Source organism: Ochotona princeps, chromosome 29 (genome assembly GCF_030435755.1).
Source record: "Ochotona princeps isolate mOchPri1 chromosome 29, mOchPri1.hap1, whole genome shotgun sequence".
NCBI lineage: Eukaryota > Metazoa > Chordata > Mammalia > Lagomorpha > Ochotonidae > Ochotona > Ochotona princeps.
The window spans coordinates 5,271,010-5,298,565 of record NC_080860.1 but is presented as its reverse complement, the minus strand read 5'-3'; the positions used below and the strand labels follow the sequence as shown (position 1 = coordinate 5,298,565).

Genomic DNA, 27,556 nt, shown 5'->3' with positions numbered 1-27,556 from the left:
AGGGATTTACATCTTACCTGCCTTAGGAAATCTGAATGTTTTATCCCAATGTAAATGTCATGGAATAAATAAGAACCTTATTATGGATTTATTTTCTGTGTGTAAAACATTTCAAGAAAAAAGCCCTCACATTTCTGAGCCAAGGAGTTGGTAGTGGTAGTCATTCTTTTTCTGAAGAAAAAAAACGTAGCTATCTGTGGTATGAAAACAGCTGTGAGGGGCTCTACTTAGGACAGGAGAGCTGCTGCTCACTCTGCGAGTAGATTTCAGCAACTGTGCCAAGTGCGCTACTTTCATATCTTCCAGTTCTTGCACCTTGCCAGCTTGGTTGTACCATGTCCATTCTACCTACAGGGGAGTGGTGGTGGTGTAGAGAAATTCAGGAACCTGCCAGGGTCAGAGTTGGGAAATAATGGAGCTGAGAGTCTAACCCTGGGAGATATCAGAGTTTTTGGATCTATGACACGCCACAAGCCAGTGAACAAGGCATTTGGTCAGTATTGTTAGCCATGAAGTAGCTCAGTTGGCAGTGGCTTAGTGCTGGCAGTTCGCTGAGTTTGTAGTTTGTTAACTTTTACTTTCTTATTTTAAAAATTAGAAACAGTGTTATAAATGATGGTTAGTTTTTTGTACCTGCCTATTTTAGCAGATAGTAGGTTTCAACTCAGGACTAAATTGAACTAAGTGGTATCAGGCCATGTTCTGGGTTCAGAAGGTGTTTGTGGCTTAACCTAGGAACCCAGACACCCCTTAATGGTGTTTGTGCAGGAAGGTTAGAGCACAGCATTCACTTCCTCTCTTTCTTTTTTTAAAAGATTTATTTTATTTTTATTGCAAAGTCAGGTATACACAAAGGATAGACAGGAAGATCTTGCGCCTGATGATTCACTCCCCAAGTGACCGCAACAGCCGGTGCTGCTCTTATCAGAAGCCAGGAGCCAGGAACTTCCTCCAGGTCTCCCACATGGGTACAGGGTCCCAAGGCTGTGGGCCGTCCTCTGCTTTCCCAGGCCACAAGCAAGGAGCTAGATGGGAAGCAGAGCTGCTGGGATTAGAACCATACCCATATGGGATCACAGCACGTTCAAGGCGAGGACTTTAGCCGCTAGGCCACCGCGCCAGGCCCTCGCTTCCTCCTTCCTTCTGTAGAAGCTACAGTCCCAGGCCTAGAAGGACACTCTGATCCTACGCACATGGTGATCCTGCCAAAGAAAAGGATGCAATATTTGTGGAAAGGCTTTCTGCCCTCTGTGGCTTTTGGGAAATCCCAGCTGTACTGCAGTGTATTTGTGTGAGCCAAACAAGAATGCCACGCAAGTGTACTTTGTAGGTTTAGTTAGTGCAGCACATTAACTTGCTTACCAGCATGGCCTAGCCTGCCTTTTATTGCACTGAAGTTTTACTTTGTTGGGTCACTGCTGTGCTTACAAGTCTCTCTTCCCACTTGAGGGCCACCTCACCTTCAATGTTTTCCATGATTTAAACAGGATGTTGGCAGATTCTTTTTTCTGTAAAGGGCTAAATAGTGAATGTTTCAGCCTTGTAGGTCATTTATATATAGTCTCTGCTTACTCTATTTTAGATTTGATCATATGTTTTTGGAAAGCAGAATGAGAGAGGGGGAGAGAAACAGATCCAACTACCCGCAATGGTAGGCTATGCCCACCTGAATCGGGAACCCTAAGCTGCTTCTGGCCCTCCCAAATGGTGCAGGGGCCTTGAGGGCATAAGCATCTTTGGCTGCTTTCCCAGGTGCCTTAGTCGGGAGCTGGATTGGAAGTGGTGCAGCCGACACTTGAGCCAGCACCCATAGGGACGTCACAGGCAGTGACAGCTGTGCCGCAAGCCTGCTGCCTCTCTGTATTTCCTTCCTTCCTTCCTCTCTCTTTTTCCTTCCCATCCTCCTTCCCTCGCATCTTTTCTTCCTTCCTTCTGTCTTTTATTTCTTTTTAAATTTTTATTGGAAAGTCAGATTTACAGAGAGGTGGAGAGACAGATGCGTCTGCTTCTTCATTTCCCAGAAGGCCACAATGACTGAAGCTGAGCTGATCCAGAGCCAGGAGATTGTTCTGGGGATCCCATAAGGGTGCAAGGTCTCAAGGCCTTGGCCGTCCTTGACTGCTTTCCCAGGCCACAAGCAGGGAGCTGGATGGGAAATGCAGCAGTCAGGACATGAACTGGCATGGGTATGGGATCCTGGCGCATGTGAGGCAGAAATTTAACCACTGAGGCATGGTGCCTGGCCTTAAAATAAATACAGTGTTAAAAATCATTCTGACCGGGCCCGGCGGCGTGGTCTAGCGGCTAAAGTCCTCGCCTTGAAAGCCCCGGGATCCCATATGGGCGCCGGTTCTGATCCCTGCGGCTCCACTTCCCATCCAGCTCCCTGCTTGTGGCCTGGGAAAGCAGTCGAGGACAGCCCAATGCTTTGGGACACTGCACCCGCGTGGGAGACCCGGAAGAGGTTCCAGGTTCCCGGCATCGGATTGGCGCGCATCGGCCCGTTGCGGCTCACTTGGGGAGTGAAACATCGGACGGAAGATCTTCCTCTCTGTCTCTCCTCCTCTGTGTATATCTGGCTGTAATAAAATGAATAAATCTTTAAAAAAAAAAAAAAATCATTCTGACCTCCACCCACGTATAAACAGGCTACAGACCATGGACCATCCCTGACCCACGCTGGAACCTCATTTTATCTATCTTTCTTACTGTATCTCCAATTAACTCTCAGTTTTTTAAAGATTTTATTTTTATTGGAAAGGCAAATATACAGAGAGGAGAGACAGAAAGATCTTCTTGTCCACTGGTTCACTCCCCAAGTGGCCACAATAGCCGGAACTGAGCCGATCTGCAGCAGTGTTTGCTTTGGTGGGCTAAGCCACAGCCTGAACAGCCATATTCCACACTGGCATCCTCACTTGATCAGCCAGGCTGCCAGTGCAGCCTCTGCTTGTGTGAGTTCTGTGTTTGGTTTCTGCTCTGTACCTGCTTTTCTAAAATTATTCTGATTTCTATAGCCTCATATTTTTAATTTTTTAAAAAAATATTTTCTTACTTGAAAGGCAGATTTTATAGAGGAAGGGGGAGGCACATATCTTCAATCCTCTGGTTCACTCCCAGATGGCCACTGTGGCCAGAGCTGAGCTGAGCCAAAGCTGCGAGCCTGGAGCTCCCTCCAGGTCTCCCATGTGGGTGCAGGGTCCCAAGGGCCCACACCATAAGCAGGGAGCTGGCTTGGAAGCAGAGTAGCCAGGACAGGAGCCAGCACCCTTATGGGATGCAGTACCACAGGGTTGAGGGTGAGCTTGCTGTGCTGTTGTGTGGCTTGTTCGTATTTTTAAAATGGCTGCTGCAGACCCTGCGTTGTCTTGCTGTTTGCTTTCTTGAGGGCATGGTTCATGATTCTCCCTAGGGGATCGGCAGATGGACACTTTCTCCCAGGGAATACCTAAGGCTAGGTTTTCTTTTGACAGATCAGTGTTTCTTGGCATTCTGTTCCTCTCCCAGATCTGCATTTTAGTGTTGGAAGCTTGCATTTCAAATCACTGTGGTAACTCCTTTATTTCACGCCGAAACAGGAACTTTAAATGGTTTTTCCAGTAGTACAACTAGTACTTATTTAGCATCCCAGTTCTTTTCTTACTTGGTGATGTAGGGCAAGTTGTTTCATTTGTGATTGTATAGCTGAGATATTTTCTAAAAAAACATTTACACATTCATTCCAGCTTTTAAAAAAAGTTTCATTTTATTTGAAAGCCAAAAAAGACCTTCATACACTGGTGTGCCCGCAGTGCTGTCAACAACCAGGAGTGGATTGGGCCAGAATAAATCAAGAGGACCAGAAGCTCTGCATGGGTTTCCACCGTGGCTTGTGGGGACCTGACCCTGGAGCCGTCTTCACTGCTGCCTCCTGGGATGTGCCTTGGATCGGAAAGGGAGGCAGGACTTGATCCCAAGCACCCAGTATGGGATGTGGGCATCCCAAACAATGGTTTAGCCTGTTGCACCCCAACTCACACCATGAAAGAAGAGTTTCTTTGTAAAATAGGGGTTAAGGTGAGATGAATGAATCTATAGAGTGCTTACAAAGATGCCTGCCCTGTAGTAAGTGCCTAGTAACTTTTAGTTGTTCCTATTAGTTTGTCTGGAAACCAATAAAAACTGTGTAATCAGTTTAAGACAAAAGTGATGGTAGAGTTTTCATAATGCAGTATGATTAGATGCAGCTTGGCATGTTGTTAAGCTGTGTGTTCATTATTTCAGTAGAAGTTTGTAGCTGTCAGACTGGGACAGTTAAAGATAAATGAAGGATTATCTCTGCTCCCAGGTTCCCCAGTGTACTAGAGGGCAGGCATGAAAATAATGCAGTGCCGGTTAGGACAGTGAAGGAAATGAGTTTCAGAAGAGCAGGTGGGGACTGGCGCGGTAGCCTAGTGGCTACCCTTGCCTTGTATGCACTGGGATCCCATAGGAGTGTTGGTTTGTATCCTGGCTGCTTCACTTCCCTTCCAACTCTGCTTGTGGTCTCAGAAAACAGTAGAGGACACCCCAAAACCTTGGGACCCTGCACCTGTATCGGAGACCCAGCACAGGCTCCTGGCTTCGGGCCAGCTCAGCTTCGACCGTTTGTGGCCACTGGAGAGCAAACCAGCAGATGGAAGATGTAGCTCTCTGTGTCTGTAAATTGACTTTCCAATAAAAAAAAGAAATCTTTTTAAAGAAGAGCAAATGGGATTGAGGTGGATCTTTAGTGATGAGCAGCTTTCCATTAGGCCGTGGAAAGAGGAAGTCCCCGGCAAGGAAGAGATGAGTTTCGCACAGAGATACTTGTAAATGTGCATGTGTGCGTAGCAGATGTGGTTCACAATGATGATGGAAAGGGAGATTTTTTTTTTTTAAGATTTATTTATTTTTATTACAAAGTCAGATATACAGAGAGGAGGAGAGAGAGGAAGATCTTCCATCCGATGATTAACTCCCCAAGTGAGCCGCAATGGCCAGTACTGTGCTGATCCGAAGCCGGGAACCTGGAACCTCTTCCGGGTCTCCCACGCGGGTGCAGAGTCCCAATGCATTGGGCCGTCCTTGACTGCTTTCCCAGGCCACAAGCAGGGAGCTGGATGGGAAGTAGAGCTGCCAGGATTAGAACCGGCGCCCATACGGGATCCCAGGGCGTTCAAGGTGAGGACTTTAGCTGCTAGGCCACACCGCCGGGCCCGAGATTATTTTTTTTTAAGGATTGATTTGTATGAAAGGCAGAGTTACAGAGAGGTCTTCCATCTATCTACTTGTTCATTCCCCAAATGGATGCAACTGCTGGGACTGGACCAGCTTTTACTAGGAGCTGCTTCTGAGTCTCCCATGTGGGTGGCAGGGGCCCAGGCACTTGGGCCATCCTTGGCTGCTTTCCCCGGTGCCTTAGCAGGGAGCTGGATCTGAATGCAGCAGCTGGAGCTTGAACCAGCGCCCATGTGGGATGCTGTCCCTAGTGGAGAATTAGCCTGCTATGCCACAGGGCTGGCACTAAAAGGCAAATTCTTAAAGTATCAAGATTGACTTGTTTCATCCATACTTCCTTTTTTTCTGATATTTCTTGTCCTTTGAGGAGGATTGAAATTGTTTCTGAGGCTCCCCAGGAGTGACAAAGCGATGGGTGACTTTGGAGTTGACTTTCATGGTTTCTTGGTGGGTGATTCAGATGATGAATGTTACGGAAGGTAGGTAGCTTTCTGGAGGGAACACAAAGCATTGGAGTAATACTGTTCAGTGCACTGGTGGCTGTGCATTTATAGCTATTGAAATTTCAAATTTAGAGCACACTTTGAAGTCACAGTTCCCCAATCATGCTGGCTGTCTTTCCAGTGCCCAGTCGCTGCGTTGTGAGTAGCTTCCACATTGGGCAGTAGGATATAAACCATTGTATCCTGACGGAATGCTCTGGTGGACATCGCTGGATTCCTTTCTGCCTGAATGGGAGGGTGGTGGTGTGCCTGGCTCCCCAGTCTCTCTAGGTAGAACTCCATGCAGACTTTTTAAACTGTTAGTGTGCACTAGAAAATAGGGAAAATAACTGTATATAGCTAGTATTCACTAAGCGTTTAATAAAGTGCTGAACATTGTTTTAAGTCAAACTGTCTATATAAGATGCTGTTCACTTTTTACAACCTTATGAGGAAGAGACCTGTTTTTCCCCCAAAGTTATTTTTTTATTCTTCAACATAAATGTTGAAGTTGAAACACAGAGAGCTGAAGTTCTAGTGTTGAGGTTGCAGAGCTTAGGAGTGGTAGAGCCTGAGCTTGAACCAGCGCAGTGGGTCAGAGAGCCGCGGTTGGCGCTTCGGTGTGTTGGCATTCAGGTGACAGCTGTGTGTGAGTTTGGAGTGGCCGGTCAGCCACACGTTGCTTTAACAATAGAGACTGGGTCAGCTGGTTTGGATTGTTACAACCTCCTCCCTCATTGCCATCACATTTGGCTCACTTCTTTTCAGTGAGGAAATATTTAATAAATACTGGTAGAATTTCCCTTCTAATAATTTTAACACTGAGAGGGGAAGATCAGAGTGATTCACCTGAGTTAACCATAACAGCTAGAATCAGATTTCTGGTTTTTAATTGGTTGCATTTTTCTTGAGAGCCATAGCTTTTCATGCCTGGAGAGAGTTGAGTGAGTCAGTTCTCTGTGTGATTCACCTCAGTTACACTCCGTGCTAGATGACAGCCCGCATGCATGTGTGCTGTGCGTCCGTGGGTCCATCCTGTGTACAGAGCATGTACATGTTTCCTAGAGATGGTCTGAGGTATTTGGGAGAGAGTGCGTAGGTTCCATGTGTGTATTTTATTTTATACAAGGTACTGGAGCACTCATTGGTTTCTGCTGCCTTAGCATTGGGACTGTAATTAACAAGTTTGAAGTTTGTGACTTGTTCTGTTTTGCTTAGGCTTTTGGTGTTCCTTATAAGAGTCTGGTCGAATCCAGGGTCCTCAAGAATTGCTTTCATGTTGTTTCCAAGTTTTTTAATAAGTGTCATTTATTTAATTTTTAGAATCATTTATCCATTTTTTTTTTTTTTTATTGGATAGTCAAATTTACAGAGGGAAGGAGAAGACAGAAAGATCTTCAATCTGCTGGTTCACTCCCCACGTAGCCACAATGGCTGAAGCTGAGCTGATCCAAAGCCAGGAGCCTCTTCCGGGTCTCTCACACGGGTGCAGGGTCCTAAGACTTTGGGCCGTCCTCTTCTGCTTTCCCAGGCCACAAGCAGGGGGCTGGATGAGAAGTGGAGCAGCTGGGACACGAACCCACACCCATATGAGATCCTGACAAATGCAAGGTGAGGACTTCAGCCGCTAGACTACCAGACTAGGCTATATTCACAGGGAGACACAGAGATGGAGATCTTACTTCCATTTTTTAGATGGCCACAACAGCCAGCGCTGGCCACACCTAAGCCAGGAACTTCACCTGAGGGAGTCGCACGAGACTGGCTGGGGCACAGGCACTAAGGCCATGTTACACTGCTTCTTTCAGACTGTTACTGGGAAGCTGGACTAGAAGTGGAGAAATCTGGATGTGAGTCTGTACCAATATGGGATGCCAGCTTTATCTGGGGTAGCACACCACTGGCACCATTTTTTTTTTTTTAATTTTATTTCTGATTTATTGTTTTTTTTTTTTTAAGATTTTTTTATTATTATTGGAAAGCCGGCTATACAGAAAGGAGGAGAGACAGAGAGGAAGATCTTCCATCCGATGTTTCACTCCCCAAGTGACCGCAACGGGCCGGTGCGTGCCGATCCGATGCCGGGAACCAAGAACCTCTTCCGGGTCTCCCACGTGGGTTCAGGGTCCCAAGGCTTTGGGCCGTCCTTGACTGCTTTCCCAGACCACAAGCAGGGAGCTGGATGGGAAGTGGAGCTGCCGGGACTAGAACTGGCGCCCATATGGGATCCCGGGGTGTTCAAGGCGAGGACTTTAGCCACTAGGCTACGCTGCCAGGCCCAGCACCATTTTTTTTTTTAAGATTTATTTATTTTTATTGCAAAGTCAGATATGCAGAGAGGAAGATCTTCCGTGCAATGATTCACTCCCCAAACAGCTGCGATGGCTGGAGCTGAGGCAATCCAAAGCCAGGAGCCAGGAACCTCGAATATCTCTCAGGTCTCCCAAATTGGTGCAGGGTCCCCAAGGCTTTGGGACATCCTCGGCTGCTTTCCCAGGCCACAAGCAGGAAGCTGGATGGGAAGTGGAGCTGTCGGGACTAGAACCTGTGCCCCACATGGGGTCTTGGCACGCTCAAGGTGAGGACCTTAGCCACAAGGCCACCACATCAGGGCCTACTGTTTATTGAAAGATTTACAGGGAAAAGGAGAGACTGAGAGAAAGATCTGCTGTCTGCTGATTTACTCCCCAAGTGGCTGCAAAAGCCAGAGCTGAGCTGATCAGGATCCAGGAGCGGAGGATCTTCCACTCTGTCTCTCCTCCTCTCTGTATATCTGACTTTGCAACAAAAATAAATTTTTTCTTTAAAAAAAGTGTGTGGACAGTTTTTTCAGAGGCAGCATAATCTGGAAATGGAAAGCCTGGGTGTTCATACACTAGATTGAAAAGCTGACTCCACTGTTTACAGCTGAATGATTTTGGTCAAGATATTAACTGCTAAGGCTTGGTTTCCTCACCTATCAAGTGGAGATGCTAGATTAGATGTGGCACAGGTGCAGTCTTTGCCGTAGTGTCTGGTGATAGTTCTCCAAGTGATGTTATTCATCTTTAAGATTTTCTTTTGCTGTGCTGTGTGAGAAGCAGAGTTAAAGGTGAGAAATTCAAGTATATTTAGAGTAGCGTAGCACACTAATCCTCCACCTGCAAGTGCCAGCATCCCATATGGGCATCAGTTTGTATTCTAGCTGCTCCACTTTGAACCCAGTTTCCTGCTTATGGCCTGAGGCCTTGGGTCCCTGCACCCACATGGAAGACCAGGAGGAAGTTCTGCCTCCTGGCTTCGGATCAGCTCATCTCTCACGTTGTACCCATTTGCAAAGTGAATCAGCGGATGGAGGACCTCTCTGTCTCTGTTTCTCTCTGTAAAGGTCTGCCTTTCAAACAAATCATTAAAAAAAGCAAAACTGCTTCCAGATGATTTGGCACAGGCTGCTGCTTTCCAGATGAGAGAATAGGCAAGGAGCAGCCTCAGTGCCAAGAGAAGTGCTGCTCCACTGTCAGGGCCTCACGTTGCTAGTCTTTGGGATTGAATTATGCTTCTGCTTGCATGTTTGCTAATTTTGATTATTTTGCTTAAATGAGGTTTTAATTGTATTGTACCAGAGTGGCTATTGTGATGAGAAATACAATATTTCACCTCATTAATGCTTTGTTTTTTTCTGGGGAGGCCAGTCTTTTCCAGTGGAATAAGCTTTGGGTGTGTACTCAGCCGGCTGCATTCACAGGCTCTACCATCTGCAGCTAGAAACTGTCTCAAGGGAAGGTTGGATCTATATTGAATGCACAAATATTTTTTAAAACAACCATTATTTCCTAAATAGTATACAGCTATTTATGTAGCGTTTATGTTGTATTAGGTATGATAAGTAATCTAGAGGTGATTTAAAGTACATAGGACAAAGTAGGTTATGTGCAGTATTTAAAAAAAATTACTTTTGAAATGCCAATCTGTGGCATTGTGGGTAAAGCTGCTGCCTGCAGTGCTGGCGTCCTATATGGGTGCAGGTTTGAGTCCTGGCTGTCCTGCTTCAGATCAGCTTTTCTGCTGATGTGCCTGGAAAAGTGGTAGATGGGCTAGGGGCTCTTGGCTTTGGACTGGTCCAGTTCCAGCTGTTGTGGCCATTTGGGAAGTGAACCAGTAATTAGAAGGTATCTCTCTCTGTCCTGTCACTGTCTCCCCTTGCTCAATCTCTCTGCCTTTGCTCTCCCTTTCTCCCCCTCACTGTTTTTCCTCTTCCCCCTCTCTCCTTACCTCCTTTTATCTCCCCTCACTGTCTGCCCCCTCATTCTTTCTCCACTCTATATCCCCCTCCCTCCTCACTCTCCTCTTTTTCCTTTTGTTTACCCCTCCCCCCTCCTCCTTCTAGCTCTGTGTAACTCTACCTTTCAAATAAATCTTTGCTGCAGCAACAGCTGGCAGAGGCTGGCATTGGGGGCTAATTCTGTCAAGTTTAACTGCGGAACCACCTGGAGAGTGCATAATCCGGGAGTGGGAATGTCCCAGTAGGGAAATAGTGGGCAACTCCTTCTTGGGTTACCCACTAGAGAGCATGAAAACCAGGACTGGGGCAGGGGTGGCTGGACAGAATGGCACCCACCAACATGTGTGTGGGCTGGATAGTAGGGCTGGTTGGGTTGAACTAGGCTTCAATGCCCGTTGACATGTATGAGAACTAAATGGGATGTGGGACAGACTGAACAAGTCTGTGGAACATACTGGCAAGCATGGGAACCAGGATAGGGAGCAGGCCTGGTGGGGGCTATCGGGAGTCACCCCAACTAGGCTGCAGCTCCCACTGGTTTGTGTGAGGGCTGAGTGAAGTGGGCAGGATTAGGCTGGACTGCAACACCCATTGTTTCGTGTGGAATACAGGACTGGAAACAGAATTGACCCAGCAATTGCAGCCACCAGCGTATGCATAAGCTGATTGGGGCGACGGACTGTGCCAAACCCTGTACTGGCAAATACACACAAGAATCAGGTCTAGAATCACCTCAGGTGGAGTTTGATCCCTCCAACTGAACTGCTGATCTCAGAACCCCAACCATGAAGAGTGGATTCTGAATAGATTTCATCATGCTTGGAACGGCAAGATTGGCAGCAATTCAGAACTGTTGAACTAACAAAACTGCTTGAGTAGGACCGTCGGAGCATGCCTCACATCAGGGACCTGGGATGGGTGGAAGGCTGGGTGGGGCTTCTCCCTTTATCTCTCCCCTTATTCCAGATACAGGAAAAAAATATTAATGTGGAAACAATGGTCTTACCCACTTTCCTGTAGCCCTTGACCCTTTGTGCCCTAATCTACTATGTAAAGATTATAAAAATATATATATTAAAAATTTTTTTTAATTTGAAAGACAGTGAACAGAAGGCATTGGAGAGGGAGAGGGTGGGAATGGCACCATGGTGTATTAGACTAAGGTCCTGCCTGTGATGCCAGCATCCCATATGGATACCAGTTCATGTCCTGGCTGATCTGCTGCTTATCTAGCTCCCTTCCTATAGCCTGGTAAGTCAGTGGAGGATGGCCCGAGTCCTCAGGCCCTTTGTAGCCATTTAGGTTATGTTCTGCAGTCAAGTTCTTTGCTTTTTGCAGTGCAATTCACTTCACAGCTAAGCTTTGTGTACTGCGTCTTTTATCGGCGCTTGTTACATAGATACTGATAGAAACGTTAATTGGAAGGGAAAGTTCGTATTATTCTTTGTAGAGGATGGGAGAAATATGGGAGGTGACGTAGTATCAGTCAGATACATTGAATGGAATCTGTATTTTTCTCTTGTGTAGTTCCCATAACAGGGTGATTGGTTACCTTTGGAAGTCATTATTAGTTTTTTTTCTTTTAACTTGTTTATTTGATTTTGATAAAGTTAACATTATTTTCTTCCGTCCCTGACTGCTTTGTGTTTTGGGTCTCAGGACCAGGAAGGCTCGGAGAGCTGTAGCTTATGTTGTTACACAGAGAGCGAAACATGGATCACTGCTGTCCCCCTTGATGACCTGTGACCACGAGTGGGCTGGACCAGTGCTGAGAGCCAGGAGCTCAGTCGGGGTCTTGCATGTGGGTGGCAGAAACTCAAGTTCCTCAGCCACCTCCTGCAGTCTCTCAAGGCTTGAACCGGGGAAGGTTAATGCGGGGCAGAGGCAGGGCTTGAACTGAGTGGGGGTGTTGCCAGTGCCCGCTGCTTTAGGGAGTCTTCAGACTTGGGATAGGATGAGAAACTTTGTCGCCAATAACCAATCCTTTACCTGTTTGCAATTATACAGTTTTAAAATGTAAGACATTTTAACTTTATTTACCTTGTTGAACTTAATAAAAAATGATATTTAATCTTTGCAGAAATCGAAACAGCAAAGGACCGCCTCAATCTACGGTGAGTAACTTTAATATTAAACTTGTTTGGAAATATTGGTATCTAAAGATTATTTGCAGCTATAGGTAGGCCAACACCAAGGTCAAAAGAGAAAAAAATTGTGTTCTTGACTTTTATTAGCTGTGTGGGTTTTTTTTTTTTTTAAAGATTTATTTTATTTTTATTACAAAGTCAGATATACTGAGAGGAGGAGAGACAGAGAGAAAGTGGAGCTGCCGGGATTAGAACCAGCGGCCATATGGGATCAAGGCGAGGACCTTAGCCACCAGGCCATGCTGCCGAGCCCGGTTTTTTTTTTTCTATAAAATTATATTTGTGAGGTATAATAATAACAGAAACTTCAGGGTTTTTTTGTTTGTTGTTATTTTCATTTTATTTGAAAGGCAAAGGGAGAGAGGTCTTCTTCTGCTGGTTCACTCTTCAAATGCCCACACAAGCCAGGGCTGGGTCATGCTGAAGCCAGGAGCCCAGAAATCCATCTTAGGTCTCTGGCTTGGATGTGAGGACTCAGCAAACAGCTGTAACTGCTGGCTGTCAGGGTGTACATTAGCAAGGAGCTAGAAGGGAGAGTGGAACTCAGCTGGCTGTGCCAGGCCACACTTCACCACAGAGTCAAATGCCTGCCCCTTGCCCCCCGTCCCCCGCCCCCGCCCTGTCCTTTGACAAATGACTGAAGGCACGGCCAAGGGGGCAACTTCCAACAGGTAAGCAGGGCACTAGGACTGGTGTTTGGAGGTTTTTGAAGTTCGTTTGTTATCTTGTATTTTCAGTTCTCTCCCCTGGGCAAGGCGTTCTGGTCTTTGTATATAAGTACTTTATCAGTGAAATTAAACATAGTGTGAGGGACAGAAGATTACTGAGTTCCATATGATGAAAGAAACAAGTGAGAATCTCTTGCTACTTTTTGAGGCTTTGGCTTGGTTGAGAAACTGGGTTCCTTCCTGAGAATCAAGTGGGAGCCCCCACTGGTGGAGTATGTGTTGTGGAGTGGGGCTGGTCCTTAAGCACTAGCGTTGTTTGGGACGTGTGGGGTGCAGGGGGGCAGTACATATGTAGTAACTGTACTCCTCATTCTGTATTTATTAAGGTGTACTTTTTTTTTTAAGATTTATTTTTATTACAAAGGCAGATATACAGAGAGGAGGAGAGACAGAGAGGAAGATCTTCCATCCAATGATTCACTCCCCAGGTGACTGCAGTGGTCAATGCTGTGCCAATCTGAAGCCAGGAACCAAGAGCTTCCTCCAGGTCTCCCACGTGGGTGCAAGGTCCCAAGGCTTTGGGCCGTCCTCAACTGCTTTCCCAGGCCACAAGCAGGGAGCTGGTTGGGAAGAGGAGCTTCCGGGATTAGAACCGGCGCCCATATGGGATCCCGGGGTGTTCAAGGCGAGGACCTTAACCCCTACGCTATCGTGCCAGGCCCAGCTAAGGTGTACTTTTTTTTTTTTTTAAAGATTTATTTATTTGATTACAAAGTCAGATATACAGAGAGGAGAGACAGAGAGGAAGAACTTCCGTCTGATGATTCACTCCCCAAGTGAGCCGCGACGGGCCGGTGCGCGCTGATCCGAAGCCGGGAACCTGGAACCTCTTCCAGGTCTCCCACGCGGGTGCAGTGTCCCAAGGCTTTGGGCCGTCCTCGACTGCTTTCCCAGGCCACAAGCAGGGAGCTGGATAGAAAGTGGAGCTGCTGGGATTAGAACCGGTGCGCATATAGGATCCCGGGGCATTCAAGGCGAGGACTTTAGCCACTAGGCCACGCCGCTGGGCCCTAAGGTGTACTTTTAAATGTACAGTATTTCTGTCAGTTTCGACAGATGCATATAGTCATGTAGCCAACAGCACAGGGAGTGTGGTAGATGAACCTCACTCCCCCGCATCCCTTGTGCTGCTCCTGAGTTCGTGTTCCTCCCGTACTGCTTGGCCGTTTTTCTTGTGTGGTGATTTTTGTCTTCCCCTAGAGGTAGAAGTTTAGTTTTGCTACCACATACACTCCAGATGCTATTAGATGAGATGATAGCTTTTGTTTTTGAAAGCCTGACTTCTAGTCTCTGAAGAAGCAAAATTTTTTATAATAAACTAAATTTTTAGCACATCTATGCTATTTTAAACCTGACTGTAATTTTGTAATAAAGTGTTAGCTTTAGTATGAATGCATGTAGGTATAAATGCTAATTTTAAGAGTGCTTTTTGTTTAATGTTTCAGATTTCTTTTGATGGAATCTATGCAAATATGAGGATGGTTCATATCCTAACATCAGTTGTTGTAAGTACTGAGGTTATTGGTGGTAAAACTGCATTGAAAAGGGAATGAAGCTATTTCTTGAAGCTGAAGTACTGATGAATGATTCCCAAAGTAACATTTCTTACGTCATGTTTAATCAGGTAATGCAGCAAAACATAGATGAGAACATGGTCCAGCCTAACCTGACTCACTGTGCCTGAATTGTTAGCCTTGCTGTGGCCCCAGGAGTGTCAGTGGGCGATGATCTGCTGGGTATCATTGTGTCACCTAGTTAGTGGAGCAGGATATGTCTCATCTCATACACTGTTTTGTGAAGTTTTCTGTCAGTGAATACTTGGCATTCACTAGCTTTCCTATATGAAATGAAGCTTGATGAACTCAAAGGGAAAATGAAAGCATCAGTCTGCTGGCTGGGTGGTATACTGTTTTTGAAGTTTTAATTATGTGTTTTCAGGGATCCAAATGTGAAGTACAAGTGAAAAACGGAGGTATATATGAAGGAGTTTTTAAAACATATAGTCCTAAGGTAATTTTTCCTCTCTTGGTTGTTAGTGTGAATCATTGACTGCTGCGCGTGTGCATGGCTTCCTGCACTGTGTGTTTCTGCTTTAGCAAGAAAAATGATGTTTTTAATTCTTAATTACTATTTTAAGCTGAGTGTGTTCTTAGTTTTTCTTTTTAAGGTTTATATATTTCTATTGCAAAATCAGATATACAGAGGAGGCGAGACAGGAAAATCTCCTGTCTGATGGTTCACTCCCCAAGCGATTGCAGTGTCTGGAGCTGAGCCAATCCAAAGCCAGGAACCAGGAACCTCTTCTGGTCTCCCAGGCGGGCGCAGGTTCCCAAGGCTCTGGGCCGTCCTCAACTGCTCTCCCAGGCTGTAGGCAAGGAGCTGGATGGGAAGCAGGGCTGCTGGGATTAGAACCAGTGCCTATATGGGATCCTGGTGCTTGCAACACGAGGATTTAGCCACTAGGCTATCGCTCTGGGCCCTCTTGATATTTTTTACTTTTGCCATAGGCATATAAGAGATACAACCTTGGTGGTCCTAATGAATTTCGATCATGTTTTATTTTAGAAATGTTTCGAGTATTTATTGATGTTTTCATTTTAGTGTGATTTGGTACTTGATGCTGCACATGAGAAAAGTACAGAATCCAGTTCGGGGCCAAAGCGTGAAGAAATCATGGAGAGCATTTTGTTCAAGTGTTCAGACTTCGTTGTGGTGCAGTTTAAAGATATGGATTCCAGCTACGCAAGAAGAGGTGAGTTTCCGTTTTCTAAATGTACCTTCTGTTGGAGCGGTGATGCTCCACAGAGCTACCTTTGTTTTGTTTTTGAAGAAATATGTGCTTTCTGGAATAAAAGTAAGACAGTTTTTCTTTATACAAAAACAGGGAATTACTTCATTTTTGTTTCTTAGTGAAGAAAAATTACTTCATCTTTTTGAAGAGCATAAGAAATGAGAGTAATGTTTTATTAAAAGTGGGTTGTGGTGTGTCTTCTGTAACTTCACGGTGACAGATGCTGCTTCCGACACTCCTGAGTACTTCTCGTTCTGTTTGGCTCAGAGTGCTTGAAAGAAATCAGGGCTGAGGAAGAAGAGAAATGTGGGGAGAGACAATTATGTAAGAAAAATATGGTCCAGTGGAACATGATGTGTATTAAAGCCAACAGGGAAGTGTTATGACGTGATCTTTGATGATGGCAGGCCGTATGGGCACAGGGTTCAAGTCTGCACTGCTCCACTTCCCCCCAGCTGCCTGCTACTGTCCTTGGAAAGCAGAGGAGGATGACCTAAGTGCTTGGGTTCCTGTACCACTGGGGAGACCCAGAGGAAGTTCCTGGCTGGGGCCTGGCTCCTGCCACAGCCTTTATGACAACCTGGGGAGAGAACCAGCCATGAAAGCTCTACCCCTCCCCTAACTGCATTCTTTTCTTTTCTTTTTTTTTTTTTTAAAGATTTATTTATTTTATTTCAAAGTCAGATATACTGAGAGGAGAGACAGAGAGGAAGATCTTCCGTCCGATGATTCACTCCCCAAGTGAGCCGCAACAGCCGGTGCGCGCCGATCCGAAGCCGGGTACCAGGAACCTCTTCCAGGTCTTCCATGCGGGTGCAGGGTCCCAAAGTCTTGGGCCGTCCTGGACTGCTTTCCCAGGCCACAAGCAGGGAGCTGGATGGGAAGTGGAGCTGCCGGGATTAGAACCGGCGCCCATATGGGTTCCCGGGGCGTTCAAGGTGAGGACTTTAGCCGCTATGCCACGCCGCCGGGCCCGACTGCATTATTTTCTGCTCTCTGTGTTAACTCTGACTTTAAAATCAATAAATCTTTAAAAAAAAAAAAAAAAGCGAAGAGAGGAGAGAGATTGCTGGAGCAGTGGCGTATTAGGCCAACTCTGCCTACAAAGCCAGTATCCCATATTGAATCTCAGTTTGAAAGCTAACTGTTTCATTTCTCATCCAGCCTCTTGTTTATGACCTAGGAAGTGCTTACTTTGACTCTTGATACTGTATAATCACATGTAGGTCCTCATTTTACTTAGCAGAGCTGTTGTCAGATTTGGTGAAAATTCATTTAATGGCAAAATTGGTTAATGGAGGTGCTTGCTATCATCATCCAGTCCCTCCCCCCTGCAAATTTATCTTTCCCCGTGGTGGTGTTACTGCCCTCTGGTTTTCGTGTACGGGATTGGCTAAGCCTTACACATCTGGTCACGTCCTAACTGCCACCTTTCTGGCTCTGTGTTCCTCCTCCCCTCCCTGTGCACTCAGGCCTTTCCTTTTCCCAGAAAATATACTCAGGTCCGCCAGCTTCACCAAGATCTTTTTTTTTTTAATCCTGACTGTGGTTCTGCCTTGGCCTTCAGCAAGCAGTTTCTTGCTCATTTCTTTCTGCTGTATTCCTGGACTGGTCCTGTTTCACATTGCCCCTAACTGTGTCTATATTCACAGTGGTTTTTTTTTCTTTTTTTTTTTTTTTCTTAACATTTTATTGTTATTGGAAAGCCGGATATACAGAGAGGAGGAGAGACAGAGAGGAAGATCTTCCATCCGATGTTTCACTCCCCAAGTGAGCCACAACAGGCCGGTGCGTGCCAATCCGATGCTGGGAACCAGGAACCTCTTCCGGGTCTCCCACACAGGTGCAGAGTCCCAAAGTCTTGGGCCGACCTGGACTGCTTTCCCAGGCCACAAGCAGGGAGCTGGATGGGAAGTGGAGCTGCCGGGATTAGAACCGGCGCCCATATGGGATCCCGGGGCTCTCAAGGTGAGGACTTTAGCTGCTAGGCCACGCCGCCAGGCCCCTCACAGTGTTTCTTTGCCCACTGTCTTAGGTGCTGTCCTGGTTTTAGCCCCATGTGCAAGCCTGCTCCCAGCACCTCTGTGTCACTCTGTCTTGATGCTACTCTGCTGTGTTTCTGTTTCCTATATTGTGTTTGGATGCTGTCTTTTTTTTTTTTTTTTTTTTTAACTCTCATGGCTTAGTGGAGTGTCCTGGCACTGGTTTTGACTCTGGCAGGAGCTCTATAGCTTCAGGATAGATGTCTTTGAGCAAATGAAGTTAGGGCTGTGATGCAGTTTCACAAAAAAGCACTCTTACATAAAGAGCAGCAAGGTTGTAAATGGTCTAGTATGTCCATCCAAACCGAGCACAGACAGATGCGGAGATGGTAATGAAACTCTATCTCCTTATTTTGGAAAACCAACCTGCACAGTTGTAGTTTTGTGGTGTTGCTACTCCTCCACTCCACCCTGTGTAGAAGTGCTGCTGTGGGCGGGCTGGTGTCCTCCCTGTGGACAGAGTCAGAGCAGAGATACCGATTTTAATTTGGAGAAAGCCTCGTGTTTTTTTTTTTTTTTTTTCCGTGTTTGGTGTCATATTTGAGGAAGTCTTGCCCAGTTCAACATTATACAAACATAATTCTTCTTTACTTTTTGCTTTTTAGCTTCTATATTTTGATGTGCATTGTTTTTTCATTTCTGTGTCTGTGGGTGCAGGGCCCAGCTTCATTGCGTGCATGGGGTTTGTCCAGTTTCATCTGCTTGCCCATTGTGTTGTCTCGGCACCTTTCTTGAGGGTTTTCCTCAAGAAATTGATTTTACTGTTCATGATCCCTTGCATTTACATGTATTTACATGTAGATTTTAGAACCATTATGTTAAATTTTGCAAAATGGTAGCTGGAATTTTCGTAGTAATGAAGTTGACCCGTGGATCAGTTTGGGGGAGCACTGCCGTCCCTGCAGGATCAGGTCTTCAGTTCCAAGCACCTGCTGTGGCGTTTTCCTTGTTTAGTTAATCTTCAGTGTATTTCAAAAATATTTTCTTGTGCTTAGTGTGTGTGTTAAATCCACCCCCCCCCTTCCTTCCACTGAAATGAAAGGCAGGGAGACAGAGGCAAATCTTCCATTTGCTGATCCACTCCCCAAATGTCTGCGACAGCCAGGGCTGCTCAGACTGAGCTCAGGGGCCCAGAACTCCATCTGCTGTGGGTGGCAGAGAGCCGTGGACTTCAGCTGTTGCCTTCTGCTTCTTAGGATGTACACGAGCAGGAAGCTGGGTGGAGAGTAGGACTCAGGTGTAAGCTTCTGTGCTCGGATAGTTATTTTAATGATGATGTCCTTTCTATATTGTATTGGATAAACCATTTCTGAGCATTTATTTACTTATTTATTTATATTTTCATTGGAAAGTAGGATACACAGAGAGGAGGACAGACAGAAGGGAAGATCTTCATCCGTTGATTCATTCCCCAAGTGGCTGCAACGGCCGGAGCTGAGCTGATCCAAAGCCAGGAGCATCTTCTGGGTTTCTCACGTGGGTGCAGGGTCCCAAGGCTGTGGGCTGTCTTTGATTGCTTTCCAAGGCAAGGGAGCTGGATGGGAAGTGGGGCTGCCGGGATTAGAACTGGAGCCCATATGGGATCTCAGCATGCTCAAGGCCAGGACTTTAATCGCAAGGTTACCATGTTGGGCCCCACTTATTTTTTTATTCATTTATTTATGTAAGTTTTTTTTGAAATTGTTTTTTGGTACAATTTAGTTGGTGCTGGACTTTCCCTGCCCCCTCACCCCAGTTCGCTCCCCTCCCTCTGTTCTCCCCTCTTGTTCATTTATTTTTTTATTGGAAAGGCAGATACGTGGAAAGGAAAAGAGAGACAGGAAGATCTTCTACCCGCTGATTCACTCCCCACAATGGCAGAACTGAACCGATCCGAAGCCAGGAGTAAGGAGCTTCTTTTGGTTCTCCCACATGGGTTCAGTGTCCCAAGGCTTTCGGCCATCCTCCAATGCTTTCCCAGACCACTGGCAGAAAGCTGAATGGGAAGTGGAGCAGTTGGGCGTCTGTATATGGTCCTGGCACTTGAAAGGGAGCGGATTAGCCAATTGAGCCAGTGCCCTGGGCCCTAACTTTTTTTTTTTTAATTCAGCTTTTTTTTTTTTTTTTTTTTTTTTCCTTTTTTTTTTAAATTCAGCTTTTTAAACTAATGATTACATGGTTGACCAGAATGGGAAAAATCAAGGTTTAGGGAAAATTGGATGAGTTCATTGCTTCCAAATTTGCTATTTCTTGTTGCTGTTCCTGGGAGGTCTGGGCCCTAACTTCTTAGTTTCTGTTCCTAGAGCTGGGCTGCTGACTGGCTGGGAACAGGCATATTGGGGTACTGGTTAGATTGCATGTCAGGCTTTTGACTCATCTTTGAGTCACAGGAGAGCTCAACTTGTTACTCTTTTCCCAGGCCCTTATTCCATCTACTTCATTTGCTTTGTTTTCACCAGAATATTCTTCCTGCATGTAAGAAATTAGAAACTGGGTCCTTTAACCTGTTCATGGATTTCCAGGGTTTTTAAGATAGGGTTCAGGGCATTTATGAACTTTAGTGGAAAAAGATTGGATTTTTTTTTTTTATAAGATTTATTTATTTTTATTGGAAAGGCGGATATACAGAGAGGAGGAGAGACAGAGAAGATGATCTTCCATCCAATGGTTCACTCCCTAAGTGGCCGCAACGGCTGGAGCTTTTTTTGGCACAGATCAGCGTATGCTCAGTTGTTTTCCTTGCCTTCGCCTCCTTACGCAAAATGGCACCCAATTCAGCTCCACCCTGTTCTCACACTGCCCGTCTGGGATCTGCTGCTCTGTCTCTGATCCTGGTCAAATCAAATGGACCAGCCGGACGGACAGTTCTTTGTCCCAAGCTCCCAGTGAAAGTCCCTTCACCTGGTTGCTGGTGGAGTTCCGGCTGCTGGTGGAGTTCAATCGCCGTTAGCTGAATGCCACTGGAGTATCAGTCACTGCACCACCACACCGCTGTGTCCGCTGCTTTCCTGTGTCTTTCAGTATCCAGGTACCCCTCTGCTGTTGTTCTGTCTTTTCCTATTTCCTGAAGTATGTCCTCTCTGCTTCATCCTGATTAAATGTTTTTCTGTCCGTTTAAACATGTCCTTACCCTATTCCGCCAACTTGATTTGACCAATGTCTGTGACTTAAGCAACTATAAATCCCATTACTCTGTCTTACACTGCCTTTCAAATAATATTTCTAAAAGTTATTAATTTATTGGAAAGGCAGTTACAAAGAGAAACAGTGATCTTTCCTTCTGCTGCTTCATTTCCTAAATGGCCAAGAGTGGCCGAAGCCAGGAGCTTTATCAGGTCTGTGCGAGTGGAGGGCCCAGGCCCTTCGGCCGTTTGCTGGTTTGCAGAACACATTAGCAGGAAGCTGAATCAAAAGTGGAGTAGTCTGGGCCCGGTGTGACAGCCTCTACTTGTAATTCCTTGCCTTCCATGTGCCAGAATCCAATGTGGGCTTTGGTTTGTGTCCCGGCTGCTACACTTTTCATCCAGCTCCCTGCTTGTGGCCTGTTAAAGGAGTAGAGGTGGCCCAGGGCCTTGGGATTCTGCTTGGGAGATCTGGAGGAGGCTCCTACCTCCGAGTTTCGGATCAGCTCAGCTTTGGCTGTTGTGGCCACTTGGGGAGTCTGTTCTCTCTGTGAATCTAACTTTCCAATAAACATAAATTCAAAGAAAGATTCTCAGACAAGTTTGAATGCTTTTTTAGAGAATTAATGGAAGAGAAAATGATACAAGAATAAAGCGGCAAATAGAAACCCACCCATTGCCTCAGTGTGTGGGGAATACTGGAGAGAAGTGGCATCTTGCCTGAGACTTGCTTTACGATACCACCAGGTGGCACCACTGGTCCAGAACATCTCAGTGCCTAGACTGATCAGCAGGTGTTAGTGGTGGAGCAGTCCTGCTGCTGGGTTAGTGTCTGGGTAGAGGAAACAAGGGAGTAAGGGGAAGCCTTTTAGCCCTCCACTTTCAGAGGATGTGTAAGTTTCCTGTTCACGAGGCAGGGAAAGAAGCACACAAGGAACTAAATCTCCTGTCATCTTACAATTTTTCTTTTCCTTTTTTCTTTCTGTACATGTAGTTAGTCATTTTGTAGTAGTCATTTTGTATTTTGGATCTTGGTTTTATAATTTTTTTATTTCTTTGCATAGAACATCATAGAAAATAAATATACTAAGGCTTATGGCACCAGTAAAATCTGCATGCAGATACCCACACTTGATTTTTCTGAATTTTGCAGAAATCCTGGTTATAGCATTGTACTTAAAAGAGTTTTGCATGGGTCTGGTGTGGTAGCCTAGTGGCTAAAGTCCTCCCCTTGCACGCACCAGGATCCAATATGGGTACAAGTTTGAGTCCCGGCGGCCCCACTTCCCTTACAGCTCCCTGCTTGTGACCTAGGAAAGCAGCCTTGATGGCCCAAAGCCTTGGAACCCTGCACCTGTGTGGGAGACTGGAAAGAGGCTCCCGTCTCTGGCCATTGTGGTCACTTGGGCAGTGAACCAGCAGTAGAAGATCTTCCTCTCTGTCTCTCCTCCTCTATATGTCTCTGACTTTCCAATAAAAATAGATATTTAAAATAAAAAGTGTTGCAGAGTGGCCAGAGTTGAAGCATTCTGAAGCTGGAAGCTTGAAATTTCTTCCGAGTCTCCTCCATGGGTGCAGGATCCAGGGACACCCTCTGCTGCTCTGCCAGGCCAATAGCAGGGAGCCAGATGAGAAGTGACGCAGCTGGGACTCTGACTGGCATCCCTGTGGGATGCTGGTGCTGCAAATGGAGGATTAGTCTGCCACCACGCTGGCAACATTATACTGTTTAAAACCAATATTTTTGGGGGCCCGGCACCATGGCCTAGTGGCTAAAGTCCTCGCCTTGAACCTGCCAGGATCCATATGGGCACCAGTTCTAATCCCAGAAGCTCCACTTTGCATCCAGCTCCCTGCTTGTGGCCTGGGAATGCAGTCGAGGACGGCCCAAAACCTTGGGACCCGACCCTGCACCCGCATGGGAGACCTGGAGAAGGTTCCTGGCTGCTGGCTTTGGATCGGCACAGCACCGGCCATTGCAGTCACTTGGGGAATGAGTCATCAGACGGAAATACAGAAATACAGTGTACAATCCTGGTTATTTGTAACTGTAGAATGGAGTACCCCTGTCTTGTTTCCATTGGACTGAGAGTGTTGGTTTGGGTGGAGTACTTGCAGACAAGGGTTTCCCAGTAAGGTTCCCAACACTGCCAACCTTGCTTTATGCTGAGTCTGTACTTCAGCTTTTATTTGTCTTTGAAAAGAAACTGACTTTTGGAGAAAGCTTGTTTGCACGTATACTCTGTCTTCCTCTCTAGATTTTGTTTATTTGAAAGGCAGAGTTGAAAAGATAACACCGATCTTCCATCTGCTGGTTCAGTCCTTAAATGGCCAGAATAGCCAAGGATGGACTAGGTCAAAGCCAAGAGCCTGCCACTATGTCTGGCTTTCCCATGTGGGTGCAGGGGCCCAGGGACTTGGGTCAGCTTCTGTTTTCCTGAACACATTAATAGGGAATGGGACCAGAAATGGAGCAGCTGTAACTGGAAACTGCCCATGTGAGGTGCCAGTGTTGCAGGCAGTAACCTGACCTACTATGTCACAGCCAGCCCAGACGAGATTTTAAATCGGCAAATACCAGTAGGCTAGTGGCTGAAGTCCTCAATCCCAGATGGGTACCAGTTCTTGTCCCAGCTGCTCCATTTTCCTTCCAGCTCCCTGCTTGTGGCCTGGGAAAGCAGTTGAGGACGGCCCAAAACCTTGGGACCTTGTACCTGTGTGGGAGACCTGGAAGAAGCTCCTGACTCTTGGCTTTGGATCAGCTCAGCTCCAGCCATTGTGGCCACTTAAGGAGTGAGACAGAGGATGAAAGTTCTTTCTTTCTGTCTCTCCTTCTCTCTGTAAATTTGCCTTTCCAGTAGAAATAAATAAATCTTTGAAAAAATAAGTCAAAGATTATCATTACTCCTAGAATCATACATCTGCCCTGTGTGTAAATCATACCATTAAGTAACAATCTCTGAATAACTGATTTGTGTATAAGATTGGTATTTTAAACAAAGGAGTTTTAGATAAAAAGATAAAGTTGAGAGAAAGGGTAACTTAGTAATTTAGGCATTAATGGAACCTAAATTATGGTTAACAGAGAAAAGCCTAGATGGTGAAGTGTAAGTATGTGTCTTTTTTTTTTTTTCCCCCACATGGGCGCCCATTTGGGGATGCTGTACTGAGTTTGTTTGGAAATAAGCCATGAGCACGTGTCAGCTTCTGTGCCCTGGGTCCTTTGCACAAGTTGGGTCAGGCTCTTTAGAATACGATGGCATGGGCCTGGCGTGATTGTACAGTGGTTAAAGTCCTCGCCTTGAATGCACCGGGATCGCATATGGGCGCAGTTTCTAATCCTGGCAGCCCTGCTTCCCATCCAGCTTCCTGCTTGTGGCTTGGGAAAGCAATAGAGGAGGGCCCAAAGCCTTGGGACCCTGCACCCATGTGGGAGACCCGGAAGAGGCTCCTGGCTTCAGATTGGCTCAGCTTCAGCCGTTACAGCTGCTTGGGGAGTGAACCATCGGACGAAAGATCTTCTCTGTCTCTCCTCCTCTCTATTTATCTGCCTTTCCAAAAAATAAGTAAATAAATAAATAAATAAAAAACGGTGGCTTGCGCACCTGTGCGTGCACGCCCTGAAGGGCAGCGACTCCACTGTCATTACAAATCCCCAGCTGCTTTGGGCTTCAACTTCTGCAGTGAAAAGTGTGTTAGCTTTAATGTTGAGTTTCTGTGTAGATCAATGCTATGTTCAGTGATGCTTTTTAGAAACTCGTGCAATTAAAAGGTTATGATCTTATATGTAAATTAATCTGGTTGCTTGTTGCAGAAAATAACATGTCTGCTCTTGAATTTTCCTGAAGTCTAGTTTTTTGTTTTAAGTTTTCTGGTTTTTTTTGGATTTAAGATTTATTTACTTTGCTTGAAAGTCGGGGTTACAAAGAGAGAAAGATAACTTCCATCCCTGGTTTACTCCCCAAATGTCCACAATGGCCAGAGCTGGGCTGGTCTGAAACTGGCAACCATGAGCTTCTTGGTCTCTCACATGGGTGCTGGAGCCCGAAGCCTTGGGCCATCCTCCCCTGTTTCATGAGGCTTAAAATCATATACAACGAAAATAGCTAGTTACTAGTGGTCAGCTATGTCATTTACTAAATTAAGTTTAAATTATACTATTAGTGAATAGTATTCTTTGATATCCATTTTTCCTAATTTTGTCCTTCACCTGTATCTTTGATTGTTGATAATTCAAATTTGTAGTGCAATCTGTTATCTGTTACATGATCTTTCAACAAAAGCTGTCCTTTGCAGATGCGTTTACCGACTCTGCTCTCAGTGCCAAAGTAAATGGTGAACACCGAGAAAAGGCCCTGGAACCCTGGGATGCAGGTGAACTGGCAGCCAGCGAGGATCTGGAGCCCTTGGAAAATGATGTGGTCAGTGCTGCCTTTGGTGACCAGTGTGAGCCCCTGTTCAGGGCTGTGTGTGTGTGACACACAGGGATGGGGGTTTCATTTTGTGTGGTGGAGAAACTTAGAGCAGTCATTTGGTTATGTGCAAAATTGATCCCTAGAAACCAACAGATAAAAATGGCTTTTTACTTCATTTGTAAGGGCTAAGCAAGGATGATATCCATTCTTGTGCGTGATCCTAAATTATTTATGATTACAATAAATCATCATAAGTCTTGTGAAGACTGAAATTGGGAACTGTAGGAAAAGGCAGGTATATTGCCTTGTATGCCTGCCAAAGGCAAGTAGTGTGTGTCACAGTTAAGACAGTTGGAATTTTGAGTTCAGATGGGTGTGGGGCTTCAGAGGCTTTTGGCCTGTGGAAAGGAAGGTGAGCTCTCATTGGTTGGGTTGCATTCAAGTTCAAGCAGTACAGAAACTTCTTGGTCTGACAGGTTGTTCTCTACAGAGAACTTGCTGTTTTTAAAGTGGATCTTGCCATATGTTAATTTTGTTTTTTCCACGCCACGTCATTTGTTTGCCGAATACTTAACAGAGACTTGTCTCTGACGCAGAGACAATAGCTAGAGCACAGAGTGGCAGTGCGTTCACTTGGCCGAGTGGTGAAGACACCAACTGGATTTGAGTGTTAGAGTGGACTCCTGACTCCAGCTGCCTGTTCATGCAGCTCTGGGAGGCAATTGTGATCACTCAGGGAACCGGTTCCTGCCATGGGACACATCTGGGCTGGCCCTGCCCTGGTCATTGTGGGCATTGGAGTTGTAAACCAGAGGATAAAAGATCTGTGTCTGCCTCTCAGAATAAATAAAATGAGTAAGTAAACTAAGTCTGTTGCCAAATGTTGAGATAGCAAAGATTGAATTGGACGAAGAGTCTTCCATCAAGTTCAACAGAATTTTTAACAAATTTGTATTGAAGTCATTATTGGTAAGTTAATGATGAGTAACTTCTCTCTCAGACAAAAAGTTCCGAAGTGATTGACTTTGATGTCTTCTCTAGTTATGTAAAAATGTATGTACTGGGCCCGGCGGCGTGGTCTAGCGGCTAAAGTCCTCGCCTTGAATGCACCGGGATCCCATATGGGCGCCGGTTCTGGTCCCGGCAGCTCCACTTCCCATCCAGCTCCCTGCTTGTGGCCTGGGAGGGCAGTTGAGGACGGCCCAATGCTTTGGCACACTGCACCCGCGTGGGAGACCCGGAGGAGGTTCCAGGTTCCTGGCATCGGATCGGCGCGCATCGGCCCGTTGCGGCTCACTTGGGGAGTGAATCATCGGACGGAGGATCTTCCTCTCTGTCTCTCCTCCTCTGTGTATATCTGGCTGTAATAAAATGAATAAATCTTTCAAAAAAAAAAAAAAATGTATGTACTATCATAGTGTTCAAATCTTCATATAGGGCCCGGCGGCGTGGCCTAGCAGCTAAAGTCCTCGCTTTGAAAGCCCCGGGATCCCATATGGGTACCGGTTCTAATCCTGGCAGCTCCACTTCCCATCCAGCTCCCTGCTTGTGGCCTGGGAAAGCAGTTGAGGACGGCCCAATGTATTGGGACCCTGCACCCGCATGGGAGACCCGGAAGAGGTTCCAGGTTCCCGGCTTCGGATCGGCGCGCACTGGCCGTTGCGGCTCACTTGGGGAGTGAATCATCGGATGGAAGATCTTCCTCTCTGTCTCTCCTCCTCTCTGTATATCCGGCTTTCCAGCAATAATAAAATCTTTCAAAAAAAAAAACAACCAATCTTCATATAACTGACTTCTCTGCTTGAGGCACCAACAGGCCGTATATGTGTTCCTGACTTGACATCTGCTCAGCTCCAGTCTTTTTTTTTTTTTTTTAAGGTTTATTTAATTTTTTGGAAAGGCAGAATTACAGAGATAAGGAGAGACAGTGAAAGGTCTTCTATCTGCTGTTTGACTCCCCAAGTGGCAGCAACGGCTGAAGCTGAGCTGATCCAAAGCCAGGAGCTTGTTCCGGGTCCCAAGGCCCGGGACCATCCTCCACTGCTTTCCCAGGATACAACCAGGGGGCTTGAAGGAAAGTGGATCATCCAGGATATGAACTGATGCCCATCTGCGATCCTGTGCATGCAAGGTGTGGACTTCAGCTACCAGGCTACTGTGCCAGCCCCTCCATTTTTAGTAAAGATTTATTTGTTTTTATTGCAAAGGCAGATTTACAAAGAGAAACAGAGACCTGGAGAGAGATTTCCATCCACTGGTTCACTCCCCAAATGGCTGCAATAGCTGGAACTAAGCCAATTTGAAGCCAGGGGCCAGGAGCTTCTTCCAGGTTTCCCATGTGGGTGCTGGGG

General features: G+C 46.0%; 2 protein-coding genes across 7 annotated transcripts in view; both read left to right on the top strand.

Annotated features, from left to right (window-relative positions):
- LOC131478307 (basic proline-rich protein-like) overlaps positions 1 to 12,765 on the top strand; it is a 28,986-nt gene extending 16,221 nt beyond the window's left edge. The window contains exons 2-3 of the mRNA XM_058657003.1: positions 12,062 to 12,095; positions 12,706 to 12,765. Coding sequence (XP_058512986.1) covers positions 12,062 to 12,095; positions 12,706 to 12,765 — 94 coding nt within the window. The remainder of the gene's footprint in view (positions 1 to 12,061; positions 12,096 to 12,705) is intronic.
- A 1,535-nt stretch (positions 12,766 to 14,300) lies between these two features.
- ATXN2 (ataxin 2) overlaps positions 14,301 to 27,556 on the top strand; it is a 57,004-nt gene continuing 43,748 nt past the window's right edge. For all 6 annotated transcript variants that reach the window (XM_058656883.1, XM_058656881.1, XM_058656884.1 and 3 more), the window contains exons 1-4: positions 14,301 to 14,361; positions 14,795 to 14,866; positions 15,458 to 15,608; positions 25,087 to 25,211. In XM_058656883.1, coding sequence (XP_058512866.1) covers positions 14,329 to 14,361; positions 14,795 to 14,866; positions 15,458 to 15,608; positions 25,087 to 25,211 — 381 coding nt within the window. In that variant the 5' untranslated portion in view covers positions 14,301 to 14,328. The remainder of the gene's footprint in view (positions 14,362 to 14,794; positions 14,867 to 15,457; positions 15,609 to 25,086; positions 25,212 to 27,556) is intronic.